The sequence below is a fragment of the Dipodomys ordii genome, unplaced genomic scaffold, assembly GCF_000151885.1.
Source record: "Dipodomys ordii isolate 6190 unplaced genomic scaffold, Dord_2.0 Scaffold65, whole genome shotgun sequence".
Taxonomy (NCBI): Eukaryota; Metazoa; Chordata; class Mammalia; order Rodentia; family Heteromyidae; genus Dipodomys; species Dipodomys ordii.
Genome location: NW_012267281.1, coordinates 4,872,952 through 4,889,181, shown reverse-complemented (window position 1 = coordinate 4,889,181; position 16,230 = coordinate 4,872,952). Strand labels below are relative to the sequence as shown.

Below are 16,230 nucleotides of genomic sequence, written 5' to 3'. Positions count from 1 at the left end.
TCTCATGAACTTTTCTTCTTGGGTGGCTTTGAGCTACGATCCTCAGATCTCAGCCTCCTGAGTAGCTAGGATTACAAGTGTGAGCTACCAGCACCAGGCCTAAATACTTTTTATATATGGGATTTCTTAAAGTGTAGCATGGCTGTGTGTAGGTATCTCACTTATATGCCAATCAATATCTCCATAAATATATAATCACTGAAACTGATAGTTTTTGCACCATATGAAAAGAGCCACCTCTGGATATCATCAAATATATTCAAGGATCAAAGATTACGAAAGGCACTCAATGAATAACAATTACTACTTGGAAAATCTAGTACAATACATTGGATGTTATTGAGACGCTTTCTGAATCACAAAACCTACCTGCTACTGATGCAGTATCTTTTCATTTCAGTTTTATTTTCTTTTTAATTGACATACAATAATCATTCAAATGAATGTGATACTATGTGATGTTATAGCACTTGTATTCATTGTGTAAAGAGCAAATCAAGGTAATTAGCATATCTATCACCTCAAAATTTTGTCCTTTCTTTGTGGTGATTGGAACTTCTGGCCCAGGTTTTACACCTCAGTTTCTAGTGCAATAATTATTGTACTAGCACTTTCAATTTCTCTCCAGCCTCCTCCTTGGTGTTGTTGGGCTGACTTGCCTATTTATAATCTTCTAAAACTGTGCTTGCTTATATGAATAGTGAACAAGCTAAGGCAACATGAGAAAGGCAGAGAAAATGGAAAGGAGGTAGGAAAACAGCAAGAGTGCCAGTAAGACCCAGGGAAAAAGGGTTACCTTGGCAACGAGACATACTGTGGAGAAGATTGCTCAGGCTCATGGTGACAGGAAATGAATCAGACAACACAGTGACCAGAGGAACCACTTATGAAGCCCACAATGAACTGACCTCAGTGGCAGTCAAGTAATTAATGTACTGAAATTAATTTTCACATTCATGAGAGGCTCTCTCCTGGGCTCACCATTACCTTAGCCAGCCACTCACCTCTGCAAGGTAGAACTCATCATACTGTGATCTGAATCTTTCTCCTTTGTAGTAGTTACTGGCTGCCACAATCACATCCACAGTCACCATGCTCAGAATAAACATGTGGAACACTGATGACCGCATCATTTTCTGAGGAGGCAAAAGAAATAAGCTCTTAATAAACACATAGAGACCCCATCATTAAATGTAATTCATGTGCTGAGACCTTGAGTAACACCAACCGGCACAATGCTCTGCATATAGCCCTGCTTCCCAGATGACAGCATAGCCCTTTCTATTGACAAGTAATCGACCAGGTCTTTTACTTCAAAAAGCTAAAAGAAGACTAGAAAGATAGCTTCAGAGACCTCCAGCTAAAAATGGAAAATATATTTCATTTAATTTTTATACAACTTGTATCTTAATTCTCTTTGATCCATTAAATGAGTTTTTAGCCTGCATGTGTGGAGAATTTTTTAAGCCAACACTATGAAATAAATATTACTTTATTTTGTGATAAGAGGGAGCATGACTGACCTTGAAGACATTTTAGAAATGGTCAGAAAACCGGAAAAGTAGAAAAGTGGGAGAAACTGAAATACTATCTATAAATCTACCATCTATCCATCTTCAGTTTCTCTTTCATGTGTGTGTGAGTATGTGTGTGTGTGTGAGTGTGTGTGTGTGTGTGTGTGTGTACTTATTGATTCCATAAATATTTTTGGGAAATAATACAATTTATGATCATGATAATGGCTGATATCTATGTTACACTTATTTTATTCCTTGAGCTACTCTAGGTACTTTACAGAGATTGGCTCGGTTCATATTCATAACAGTCCTAAGAAGTAATTACATTTTTAGGACTAAGAACACTGGAGCTCAGAAAAGTGAAATAACTTTCTTGATACCATGGGAGTTGAAGGTGGATCCAGGATTTGGACTTATGTCGTACCCAAATCTATCTCCTGTATTCAGGTTGAGATAAATAAGTATTCAAAAATTTATGGGCTGGAAAGGTGGCTCAGTGTTAGAGCGCTTGCCTTGCATGCCTGAGGCCCTGGGTTCGATTCCTCAGCACCACATAAGCAAAAAGAAAAAAGCCGGAAGTGGCGCTGTGGCTCAAGAGGTAGAGTGCTAGCCTTGAGCTGAAGAGCTGAGGGACAGCGCCCAGGCCCAGAGTTCAGGCCCCACGACCGGACCACAAAAAAATAAAAAAAATTAGTATTACGACAGTTCCATGTACTGTTACTATGTTCCACATTTTATACATACATGACTCATTTCATTTGTTTTCGTTCCATAGCCCTCTATAGTAGGATATATGACTCATGTTTTACAGAGCTCAGAGAGTTACAGAACCAGGTCCTACACCTAAGCTTGTTTAAAGTGTATTTTGAATTGAGGAATAGAGAATATCTAAACAGAGGTGATGATAAAAGCTTACAGACAACAGAAGAAGTGATGTCCATGTTTAGGAGCCAAGCACCTAGCCAAACACACTAAGCTTCATTCCTCTGGCCTACTGCACGGGGCTAGTGGTGCCACACACCTCTTCCTGAGGCCCTGTTTCTCTCCCATATGGTTGTGCATGTCATACGCTCTTGCCATTTGATGTGACCTGGAAACTCTTCAGCTTGCAGAAGGATAAGGAAATTAGGAAGCTTGTTTCCAATACTGTCTCCATTCATCTGCATTGAGTTTCAGTACAGCAACATTGCCACTTCCTTGCCTGGTGACAGGGTCAAAATGGCTAGAGCCAGAACTCCACCATTTATGGATGCTGTGCCCTGTGGATTTACCTAGACATCTCAGTACCTTGGTTTTCTTCTCAGTAAAATGAACATAAAGGTGCCTACTCCAATCTTAAATGGGTCAGCATTGATAAAGTGCTTTGAAAAGTGCTAGCACATTTCAGTAAAAATTAGAGAATTCTGTGGGTATTTCTTTTTCTGTCAGGAATGAGAAATTAATTTTCCCAAGTCAAAGAATTAACTACACTGTGCCTCTGAATGAGTGCAGAGCCAAGGGATAAAACAGTGATAAAGTTCCAATCAACTGGGGGTGTCAGAGCCATGGGAAAAACAGATTTAATTCAGGGTGGTTCCATCTCACCCCAGCTCTTGAGGCATTCGTACTTCCACTTGCTTTTATTTGAAAGGTAATATAAAATCAAATTCCAGGACTGCCAATCAACATGCACTTGAATTCACTTGGAGGAGCAACTGACCTTCCTAATAAAGATGAGCAAATTGCAGCCAAGTTTCTATTCCTATTAGAATTTTGATTGTTATATAGTCTTTCTTTGCACTGAGAGAGTTAAATTCCTTAACTATTATTCTCTGTCTATACTCTTTTCAACATAATGTTCCAGTAAAAAAACATTTCAACTGATTTCCATTTCATCTGCATGACAGGAAAGACACAACTTTCTTTTTCTATTTTCCTTAGCTGTGTATTTATGTCTTAAGTAAACTGTTATTACTGAAAGGCCCAAACAAAGCTTTTAGCCATGGCTGTCAAAAAAACTTTTAAATTGGTTTTGTAACTGTCACAGCTTCACTTTGGTGCTGTCATTGTAATTAGGCTGGTTTTTGTCTGAATGTCTACATGTCTCTGTTGGTATAGAGTCATTAAAATAATAACCTACAATGGATTTTGATATGCTATAATCACCATTGCTTAGTTGACTTTCTCCAAGGTAATAACTTTCAAATATTAAATAAGAATTAAGGTGATAAGTATGTACAGCAGCTAAATTTAAACATTAAAATCAGGAACTCCAGCCCTAATACTAGAGCTGGTGACACTTGAACATAATTCAGTTCAACCAATATTTGAAACTGGCTCTCTTCATTTTCCATAATGTAAAATGGCTGGTAACACTGTTCTGACTCATGCTTATAACATCTACAGGGGAGCCTAAATCTGTACCTTCCATTTCTTTTTCCTTATAAAAATTGAAGAAAAATGTTCAGATTGAATCAGTGCCACAAAAGATTGTCTACCTTAAGGTTTCTATGTTTGCCTTCTTCAACATGAAGGTATAATCTACCTATGTATTTATGTAGAGCTGCACACACACATATGCACTCTATAGACATTTATACATATGTATATATATGGATGTGCATGTGTTTATCATTATCTATATATTTAATATAAGGCTTTTCAGACATATGCATTTCACTTTTTTAAAAAGTTCTCTTTAATTGCAGTATCATTTTAATTTATATTAAAAGAAATTACAGACAAGTTCTGAATGTTTTTAGTTTGGCTTTGATCCAAAAACATCTTGTTTAGGTGACAGCTGCAATTATCAAAGTATGAAGAAGAGACTAGAATAGAATTATCTCCAAGACATAATAATCTGTCAGGAGCCTTTCTACTGAAGCTGTGGTTCCTGAACCAATAGCACCCTGGAATCATATTAGAAATGCAGAATCTCAGGCTCCACCTCAGACTTACTGAATCTAAATGTGCCACCTGTTCCCAGGTGATCTGTGTGGCTAATTCAAGATTGAGAAGCATCTTTGTAGAGGATGAACTGGGTAACCTATAAAATTATTTGCCACTTTACAATTATGCGATTCTAAAATGCTATCAAGATCAAGGGGAATATAACAAATATAGATTAGAATGATATTATGATAGCATATTAGGATACGCCTACACAAAATTGTATGTGAGACTTATCCACCACACATCCCTATCAAATTCCGGGTCAAGAATAAACTACATCAGTAAGAGAAAGTACTTGGTACTTTCCCCCCTAACTTTTGGGGGCTTTAAGAAGATACCATCAGACCCTTTTATAAAGTCAAGGGATTCAGAAGGCTTTTAGCAGTTGGAAAAGGCAAGAAAATGGTGTTTTATCTAGTTTTAAGTTTCTTAATTTAAATTGATTAATTTCTAAAAATCTAAGCTGATACCTTGATTTTTTTGCCCAGTGCAAACAATTTTGAACTTCTGATCTGCAGAACTATCACATAACAAATTTGTGTTGTTTTATATCATTAAACTCATAGAAATTTGTTTTAGGTGCAATAGGAAACTACATTATTGACAATGATTTTTGTAGGGCTAGCAAAGCAGCTCTTTTGTGATATGATTGCATGCCAATGCTGTGCTATAAAAGCCTACCTGACCAAAGAGTTACATTCAAGGAGACTTGCCAGGAGGGTGTACTGTAAAATTTATTACTACAATTGAAACATTTTACCAACTATGGCTTTTATCTTGCTTCATATAAGAAAGTGCAATGAGACAATAGGTCTGAAAAAAATGATACCGAATCCAACTTCAAATAGAAGAAAAAGAAAGATCCATTTTTTTAAAAAAATATTATTCAGTTTTGAGCTTTCCTATCAAACGATAGCTAAGGGTTCACACAATATAAAATGAATAGGAACAATATCTTTTTTTTTTATCAAAGTAAGAGAGTTTATTTTTTGGAGTGCTTGGCTTGTGCTATACTTCATTTCAAACATTACTGCATGCTGATGTCATAACATAATTTGATCCTCAAGAATCATGTCAAATAAGTATTTCTCCTGTTTCTTTGTCATATGCAAACATTTATCAAAAAGAATAAATAATTTTCCAAGCTCCACGGAGTTAGAAAGCAGAATCAGATAGTTCAAGACCAAAGAAGATGCTTCCTTGAACTTATTTGAGCATTTGAGAGTGTTTATACACTAGAACCCATAAGAGGCAGTTTTTCCCTAAGGATTTACAGCATGACTCTGACCTTGACTTAACCTCCTAGTCACATGGGTTATTCACAATGGAATGGATATTACATCTATATCTTTAGATTAAAACATGATTCATAAGTGGGAATAGTTGGCCTATAATCTTGTGCAGAGTAGGCATCTTGAATGCTATTATTCTTGTATACCATATTGAGAAATCACTCTAAGAATTTAAAGCTACAGAAACAACTAGTGACTTATGGATAAGAAGGTTTAACATGGAAAATCAAGCAGAAGAATAAGAAATTTTCAGATAAACCATAAGAATTTATAGACTTTCGAAATAGACTTTCATTTTTAGTGGTATACAGGTTTAAGTACTGTATGGGAATTCTATTAAATTTTCCAGGTAATAAGGAAATAATTCCTTAAAGACTGCGAAGACACCATAGACAGACATCTAACATATCACACTAGTGGCTTCAGAGGACACAATGCATGTAACTTGGTATAAAGAACAGTAAAGCTCAATCTTTCTTTTGAGTGCATGAAACAAGGTTTCATCCAGGTGACACTGCATCATTCATGAACTCAATTTTGCATTCTAATTGTATTTCAAAATAAATATTTAGAGAAATAAACATTTCAAAATAAGCATTTGGAGAAAAAGCAATTATGAGGGGGAACATTTTAGATATCATCTTGCAGGTGAGCCATGAACATAAGAACAAGAATATAATAATGTAATGGACCAACTGCACAAGATCTAAAATAAATTTCCCATTTGCACCCTCGTACATCCTTATTGGGAAGACATCTGACTGCTTACCATTTTCATAATCAAAGTGATGATGAAAGTGATTCCATCTAACATAAAGAATTTTTTTGTTTCAAAAGTAATGCATTTACATAAATACTGAAAGCAAAGTCTTTGGAGGTTGTCTCTTCCACTGTACTGTTTCTGGCAAGCCAGGATATAAAGACACACAGTAACTCTCTACAATGGCAGTGGTCTACAACATACCCTTCCAGTTGCAACACTACAAACAATCTGATCTTTTTTTGAAGTGGGGGGGGGGGTAGAAAGGGAATCCTGAACATCTGGAAATCAAGTTGTTGGAATAGAAAGGAGGAGTTTCATAAAAATAAAACACTTTTATAGCTTGACCAGCATGAAAAGAGCTTCTACTCGACCATAGGAGAGGAAGGATAGATATTAACATTATAAAGTGATGAGCTGATATTTGTAATGGGTAGTTAATATCCCGCCATTATCAGCTCTGACTCCACAGCACAAACTGTATTTTCACAAGAAGGAATAAATTCCCAATGGAAAAGAAAAAGTGCTAAGTTGGACTTATGATATGAATCCAGTAATTTTAGACAGTTTCAAGTTTCTTTTACTCTGTATGGAAGAGCCTGGTGGCTTCCAATTGAATCGTTCTGACTGTATTCACAGCCTTGGCAGTATCTTCCACACTGACTCAGACTCTGAACTCAGTCTCAGAGCTTGTTTTGGTCTGGAGGACTTGTGTGGTCTGGGTCTTGCTTACTCTGGGGATTTGGAACGTAGCTTTGGTGCTTAACTTCCACAGTTTTTAAAAGCTGGAGTTGTAACATGGACACTCCATCCTGTCTGTTGAATATTAGCTGTGGACCCCAACATCTTTTTATGCCATTTGAGAGGGAGCCAAGCCTAGGAGCAGAGATGTGAGCTGATGAGTAGCTGAGCACAGATGCCTGGGTGAGTTCAGCTGTGATCAGCTGTGATGGGCTCAGACCACCACCGCTATTCATGACCAAAATTTAGCAACTGCTGTAGAAGCCAGAGTGGTTTCAATGGTTGTTAACCATCCAGCTACCACAGCCCATCTGACCCTTCCTTCCATGGAGCAGTGCTATGCTCTGAGTACTGGGAAACTCATCATACTAAAAAAAAAAAAAGTAATGCACCATGGGTGAAGGGAAGACCCTTAATGGATTTTCAAAGGTTCTCGGCCTCATTTTTCTAGGTTATCCAATATACACACAATCTCCTCCTAGTCAAAGACTCATCACAACCCATAATACCACAGCAGGCACATCCATATGATGCTCTTCTAAGTACTAGGAGCAACAAAAGCTATTCTAGGCATGGAGAGACTGTAATTAAGACAGCAGCGATCTGGCTGTAGAAGTAAGGAACCTGTAAAATGAAGCTTTTCCTGTTACCAGTCCAATTAAATTGTCTTTCCTGAATTGATTTAAACCCTGGTACATTTTATTTATAAAATCTTCAATGGGGCAAGATAGTCTTCCAGAATACATACAATGTTATAATGGACAGTGGTGATGTACACCAACTTACAGAACACTGCAAAATGTCTCCTTGCTTCCCCGCACACTGTGGCTATGTATATATGGATTAGTGGAAGAAAAGGAAAGCAAATGTCCCTACATGATTTTTAACTATCAACATTAAAAACATAGAAATGAAAATGCTAAAATCATAGCTATTAAGTAATGTGGTGTTGACCTTATTTTGCTGAATAAAGCTCAAGGCATTAGTTCACCCATGATTTTTTCCTTTCATGCTCCTTGTGTCTAGAAAAGCAGTGGTAAACAGGAGAGATTACTCCATTATTTTTTTTCACTATCAAATTTTGGCATGTATGTGCGAGTGCCTACACAAGAGAATGCTAATTAGCTGATTTAAACAATCCACACTGTGTCTGGACTTCAAGACAACATGAGGTGAATGCATGCATACAATCTTACCTGTCGCTAAATGTATAAATAAAGGTGAATTAGTAAAAAAGGGGAGAAAAGAAATATACTTCTAAAACCTAGGAAGGGAAGTAAATGTGGAATGAGAAGCTGTGAATGCCTGGACTTCAAGTATGTGTGCAAGGAGACCTCTTGGAAGCTGGTTTAGCCAGGTGGCAAGGGTAGATGTGTGTATGCCAATGATAGTGATGGCTGTCTCTCTGCGTTGAGCGCTCTATTCCTTCCCACATCCTTTGCTCTGTATTTCATGTAAATCAATTCTAATACAAAACACATTTGGTGAGTCGATTCAAATACGCACGAAACTCTGTGCTACTCTTAACCCTGTTTTTCAGGTTAGGAAACTGAGGGCCAGGGAGATGTAACAATTTTCCCCAAGTACTCATTGGTCACTCTGTGTTAGCGACACTGTGCTGTTTTCTCATGGGGGTCTGTGAGTATAGATGAGGTTAGTGTGTGGAAGGAACTTAAATTCTCCTGAGCTCCACCAGTTCTTGAAATGATCTGCCAGTTTGAGGGAGGGTTCATTAGGAAGACAGACGTTCTAAGAAGTGCCTGAGATGTCATGTCCGCATTTGAAACATACTTATCTCCAAGTCTACCTCCTCCTAATCTCTCTTCAATGGAAATTTTCTCAAAAGGCATTAAAACTCTACATGAATACTCTCTCTCACCCACAATTTGACCTACTTATGGGAAGCGCCTATTACCTCTGTTCTTCACAGAAGGTGCACCATGAGATGCTCACAGAAGGAAATTGAGCCGGCACACACCAGGTCTCGTGTATACCTTCATTTTCTTGTCAGAGTCTTTCTTTATGAAAATAGATCACTGGGTATGTGCATGTTAGAAGACGGCTTGAAGTGTGCAGCCACATCTGTCAAATTGTCAAGGATGAAAACTCCTGCCTGAGAGAGGAAAATGGCTAGTCACAGCAGTAGCTGATGAATGTGAGCCCTATTTAATCAAGCTCTGTTTATCATACTTTAGAGTGACCCCTTCAAGCAGATGCTGCTTACATAAAAGTAGCATTTAAATAGCTTCAGAGCAGGTTTGCTTGAGGCTAATAGTCAATTAGAACTTTTTGCCTTTTTGAGACCCATATTCAAGAAACTTTCTAAAATGGTCATGTAACACCACATGAAATACTTACTGCCACAAGACAGTAGGGAGCAAAATATGTATCTATGTCTCCAAGATTAATATTTTGTATTTGTCTTCATATCTGCTATTTTGATGTCTCCTTATTTAGATAGAAGCAATGCAGCCTTTAGAAATACACGAAATGTCTGAAAATCATTTAGAATAATCATCATGGAAGAGGGAAAATGATGTAAGTAAGCAATCTGCAGATTGCTCAGGAATCGATGGCAATTCATAAGTGGCCTATGAATATATATATTAAAAATTTGACATAGATTCTAATCAGAGGGATGCAAATATAATATTATGAGGTGTCACGTTGGGCCATGAAGTAGAAAAATCTGATAACAAGGGTGAAAATGGGTGTAAAACAATGAGAACTCTTTTAAGAAGCAAGTTGATGTAAATAAAACATGTGGCACTGTCACCTGGGAGCCACTTGACTGTATGTCCCAAAAGCTGAAGGTGTTCATATCCTTTAACTCAGCATTAACTCCAGCCATACATACATATTACCACAATTCTCACACCTGGGTATAAAGAGACATGGAGAAGCAGGATCATAGAAAGTTGCAATAGCAAAAAAGGAACTCCATGTCCACAGGTTGGAGAATGAATAAATAACCAATTATCATCTATTTTTATAAAAGGTTACTGTACATTAATGAAAATGATTAACTGGGTACCAGTGGCTCACACCTGTAATCTTAGCTACTCAGGAGGCTGAGATCAGAGAATCATGGTTCAAAACCAGCTTGGGCAGTAAAGTCCATGAGAGTCTTATCTCCAATTAGCCACCAAAAAATTGGAAGTGGTGCTATGGGTCAAAGTGTGGTAGAGCACTAGCCTTGAGTGAATAAAACTCAGGGACTCAAGACGGGGTCTTGAGTTCAAGCCCCTTGACCAACAACAATTTAAAAAAAATGAAGTGATTAAAAATAGAAGAAAGACTGCCCAAAATGAAATTCCCAATCCCTAATTAGCTATGTGACATTCAAGTTACTTTTGCTGACTTGTGCCTTTACCTCTTATCTTCAAGACAGAGATAATACCTCTAGTTAGATTTATGGTGTTCCTGTGAACATTAAATAATTTAACACCTATAAAACATCATGAACCTAACACATTGTGAGTGGCCAATAAACGATAGCTATTTTTATTGATAATGGTGGATAGATAGATATTCTTCATTAGCTGCACTTCTAAACTATTTTGTAACATTAAAAACTGTAATGCAATAAGTTAATATTGTATTTTAAAATGATACCAAATTACAAATCATTCTTTTATAGATGCATGAAAATCATGTGGTGTTTTCCTTAAAAACTCTATCTTACATGGAAGGACTTGACTTGAGATTTAGGTCAGAGAATAATAGCCATGTTAGCCCTTAATATCTGTATAAAGTCCTTAGACTTAAATGTTTGATACAACAACTGAGGTGAAGTCTCACTACTAAACACATATTAAAGGTATATTCTTCTCCAGCCACTGCATGATGCTCATGATCGTAGATGAGTAGTGGCTCCTGCAGACAGAGATAGAGTAAAGTTTTTAGACAGGATTAAGATACTTTGAGTATAGGCTGTAGGAAAACAAGAAGGATGGTCCTTTGTGTAGATGGGCCCTGCATTTATTGATTCAATCAACTGCAGACGAAATGGAAACAATTGCACCTGTACTGAACATAGGTAGACTTTTTTCCTTGTAATGATTCTCTAAACAATCTGGTATTATGTATCATAAGGCACCTAGAGATGATTTAGATTATACAGAAGGCTGTGTACAGTTTATATGCTTATACATTTTATATGAGGAACGAGCATCCATCAGTTTGGGGATTCAAAAAGGATCTGGCCTGGTTCTGATATCCCACTAATACTCAAAGATGACTCTACTCTGCTTAAGTAAGTAGACCTGTAGCTTCCATTTTAGGTCTTATGACCTATTTCTTCTCACCAAAGTCTTCCTTTTTTGTGGCCTACTAAAAATGGTTTCTCTCTGTTCTCCTTCATCCATGGAAACTTTCTTATGGGTTTTTCAGACCTTCCTGATTGAGATATCACTAAATTCAGTCACCATCAGCCATGTTGGGTAATATGTAAGAACAAGGAGAAAGCTAGAGTACTCAAGGTGAGTGAATAAACAGATGTATAGACAGAAATAGAAATGGAAAAATCATGTGGTCCAAAACACAGAGAGAGAATGACATAGAAAGAGCAGTCATCTGAGGGGCTGAATTACATCTATAGCAATATTACTTGAGCATGCGGTTTGTTCCTCAAAGCTAAACCAACAGTTCTTAGTGGAAACCCAAATACTTAATCCTTTGAAGCCAGGGAAAGGAGCTTCACAGGTATTATTGGTATTATTATAGGTATGATTGTCCCCATTTTCATAAGCATGTCCAAGGTTATACCACTAGTAAGTGTCACAGCTGATAAATGTTGGTCCCTAGAGCTTCTTCTCTAAGAGGCTTCTTTTACCTCAAAGAGGATAATATATTGGGTGTTAACTTTGCAGAGTGAGGAGGAGGTTGTCTGTTGGAAGGGGAGAATGGACAGCAACACAGATATGGTAGAAGATGGATATAGGGGGCAGTTATACCACAAAAAGAAAGGGAAACCAGACCTGGCTTATGCATGTTTCAGGATTTTCTCTTCACTATCAACCCTCTTTTTCCTGTAGCAAGAACCAAAATCAGGAGAGGGGACCCCAGATGGTGAGCATATCAACAGAGACCAGGAAACAAAGATGGAGCCGAAAGACATGACAGGTGGAATGATGCAGGGGGTATTTTATGTGCTACAGAGCCTTTCTTTGCTTTGTTTTTCCTAACTTAGAAATAAATTTACTAGTCAATATGTATATTTACCATGACTAAGTATCACATTAAGTAATCTTAGGAAACATAGGATGCATCTCATTAATAACTCAATAAGTATGAGCCGTGCTCTAGTAAAATTAACATAGTGAATATTAAGTTGATTTAAAAATTCAACAAGTGTTTACTACAAAGCTTGCACACATACCTGACCAGACCAACAATACTGTTGTACTCATCCTTTGGCTCTGAACTTTGGATTTTGCAATTAAATAAATGAGCATATGTATTGTGGCTGTGATTATAATTATAGTTTGTCTCTCAGAACACAGAAGATATTTGCATAGCATCAAATTACAGGCCATGGCTGCCTATTTGCTCCTCCACAAATGGCTCTGTAGAGCTCATTATTGTGTGGAGGAGTTAAATCGCATAATTCATTTAAGTATCTCCACAATTGATGTACATAAGAAGGAGCAGACATCTTATAATAGTTGGAGCATCTGATATAAGGTAGACTGTGAATGGAGGTTAAACAGGAAAGGAGAAACGTGTTCATTGGAATATACATTTTAAATGGGTTTATTAATTTATGAAAGAAAGAAAGAAAGAAAAAATGAATAAATAAATAAAACACTCTATCACAGAACTGTCAATTATAACTTTTTTGGTAGTTAATATGAGCAGAGATAATTTAAGTCACATCAATGAATCCTATTTTATGAAACTACCTAACTCCTAATAGTTGATGGGCAAGACAAATGTTTAGGCCAAGAAACTATTTGTCCTACATGTGGGCAGAGGTAGTTAAAAAGAAAGTGATGAAATATGCTAATATTAATTAAGAGAGTTAGAGAAACCAAAACAATTAGCAGAAAGGGGAGAAACATTACCTTTTAATATCCTTTATTTCTAGGAGCCTTAGGCCATTTCCGTTTATGCTGAGTTATAAATGTAAAATTTTGGAATTTTAAAGTCAAAGTATATGGAAGGAATAGTTGCAATAAATTTTTGGTCAAGATGCACTGTATTCACAGACTGATTTGTAGAATGGCAACTCCTTTGCACAACTACTTAAAGATAATAAAAATATTCGAACAAATAAATAACTCAAAACTGCCAAAAAATTCAATGGCAGCATAATTGATCGAAGCCTAAAAATATCAGTATTGAACTTCATATTTCTTTCTCCTATTGCCAACTTGAAAACACAATTTTTAATGAATTTTATCTTTACTAATGTCATTTTCTTAGTCTCATTTTGTAAGGCATATTAAAACTTTTAGTAAAAAAAAGTCGACTCTACATATTAATTATTATATCTCTGGTATGATCTAATGTCACATTATTATAACTTATATCGTGGGTCAAATGCCTCTGGGAACTGAACATACAATAACAAGTGAGAACAGCTAGTCCAGAGCAATGCAGTAAACACATGAAACAGCTCTGGCTTCTACAACACTAGTCACAAGGCCAATCTTCACTGTGTCCATAGCATAGAATGTAGGAGTTAACCTCTTACAGATATAGGAATTCATTATTTTTCTCCTCACCATAGAGTTATACTCTGTGAAAGATAAATGTGTGAGGCCATGATAAATAAAGCAGTTAGTTCCAGTCTGCAGAGAAAACACAGAGTATAGAAACTGGCAAATTGAAAGTCTATGCTAAGGTTGTTCCGGCAGCTACCACACCATGCTAGCCATGACAGCCAGGTGAAAATGGAACCTGGTGTTGCTAGATCCCTGTGTTTTCCAAGAATATTGGGACATTTGAACTTTCATGTGAAATACTCTATGAAACTTTGGAACAACTATCTTTTAAAAAGTTTCACTCCAAGGGCAAAAGCAGCAGTCCTAATATTTATAAAAGGACTCTGTTGTCTCTCAGAAATTGTTGATTACTCACTTTTCCAATTCATTTCAACAACTGGAAAATTGCAAACTCAATTTTATTTCAGCTGTTCAAACATTTCATTCTAATACACTCTACCTTCCTGTTAAGATGGAATTCTTTGGGGTTTTCCTAACACCATATTTCCAACCATAGACACACTTATATCACATATATCACATCACATAATAGAATTCTTAAAGAGAAATCAATGTCCTGTCAAGGCCCTGTCACCATGTTTTAGGAGAGATGTTCTAGCAAGACTTCCCAAAGTTATCCAAAGCCATAGGACCCTTCAGAAGTACTTCTAGAAATATATTCTAGATGCAGAGAAATAAATGCTTTTCATTAGAATGGTAATTATGGATATAGTCCATTCAATCTTTGGTCTCCAGAGGCAAGACCAAGAAGACAAATAGTACTACTTTTCAGCAAAGTCAAACAAACACACACACACAAGGTAAAAAATGCCACATCCCTTTGTCTGGTATCTGCCAAGTGTGGCATATTCTACACTCAGGACAGAGCATTAATAGTACCCCCTGGTGGGTGTGGCCTCTGCTGTCCTGGAGTGTCCCCTGAGTAGAGAAACAAAGATGAAATAATTCGATCATTGGTTTATTAAAATACAATGTGAAAGGGAAATATCGGATGTTGGAGACATGGATCTGAGATCCCTGATCTACAGAATGAGAAGGATGGAAGTAAGAGAAAATTCTATGTACATGTCAAGAGACAAGTGTGGGACCAAATACTGAAATTGGGGCAAGATCAACTCATCACTGACCGCCAAGGAGAGGAGGAGAAGAAGATATGTTGTTTACTTTTAACTTATTAAAATTAATGAGAATTAGTCATGCTTTGTTTTATTTGAAAATAAAAAGAAGTTTTCCTGTGTGTCCTTGAGATGATGTGTTGTTATAGTTTGTGACGGTGTGAGTGTGCTCCAAATCAAACCTAGTTTGAGGTGGTATTGATCATTAGTAAATGCCAGCACATAGTTGGTGGCTGTTTAATCTCAAGTATGTTGTTTGCTTAATTATTTTACTTGGGTATTCATCATTAATGTTTTTGCTCAGACATGAAACAGTCTCTCTCTGGTCACACTTTCTGTCCACTGGCGAAAAGATGGTCTCTTGGTCATCTTACATTTAATTCATTGTCTCTCATGCAGTTTGGCTCCTTTGGACAAGTTTGAATTAGGAGCAACTATGAAATGGAGTGGAATGAAACTTACAGTATATCCCTTTCAGCTACATAAAACATAGCATGTAAAATTGCTTCGCAGGGACGCTCTTACTAGTGTTAATGTCTAGGTCCTCTAAATATCAAATTTCTCAACAATAAATGACCTCCTTAGCTAAAACATAAAGTTTTGGGCAAGAGCCATTATGGAAAATACTACAAAAGGTCAACAAAAGGTTGAAAATGAGCTACTGTATGATCCAGCCTTTATACCACAGGATGTATAATCAAAGAAAATGAAATCAGTGTGACAAGGAGTTACCTGCCCTTGAAGTAAACGTTTACTACAGGGTTATTCAACATTGCTAAGAATGAGAAGCAAGTGAATCCACCTATTGATGGATGAATGAATAAAGAAGAGGAATAGTCTCTCACTACATAAAGAATGAAATTTTGTTATTTGTGGGAATGTGGATAGAATTGGAGGACATTCAGTTAAAGTGAAATAAGTCAAGCACAGAAGGATAAATGCTACATGCACTCTCATATGTGGGAGAAGAGTTGGTAGAGAGAGGACCTGTGGTCAGTGGAGTCTAGGAAGCCCACTGGTTAAAGAGTATTTAATAATGGCATCAACAAGAAAATGTGGTATATATACACAATGGAATTCTATGCCTCCATCAGAAAGAATGACATTGCCCCATTTGTTAGGAAATGGAAAAACTTGGAAAAAATT

The 16,230-nt window shown here is 36.8% G+C and overlaps 1 protein-coding gene across 1 annotated transcript in view; it reads right to left on the bottom strand.

Moving 5' to 3' along the window:
- The window catches only part of Nalcn (sodium leak channel, non selective), a 211,162-nt gene that overhangs the window by 129,134 nt on the left and 65,798 nt on the right, over positions 1-16,230 (bottom strand). Inside the window, exon 10 of the mRNA XM_013022975.1 lies at positions 1,005-1,136. Coding sequence (XP_012878429.1) covers positions 1,005-1,136 — 132 coding nt within the window. The remainder of the gene's footprint in view (positions 1-1,004; positions 1,137-16,230) is intronic.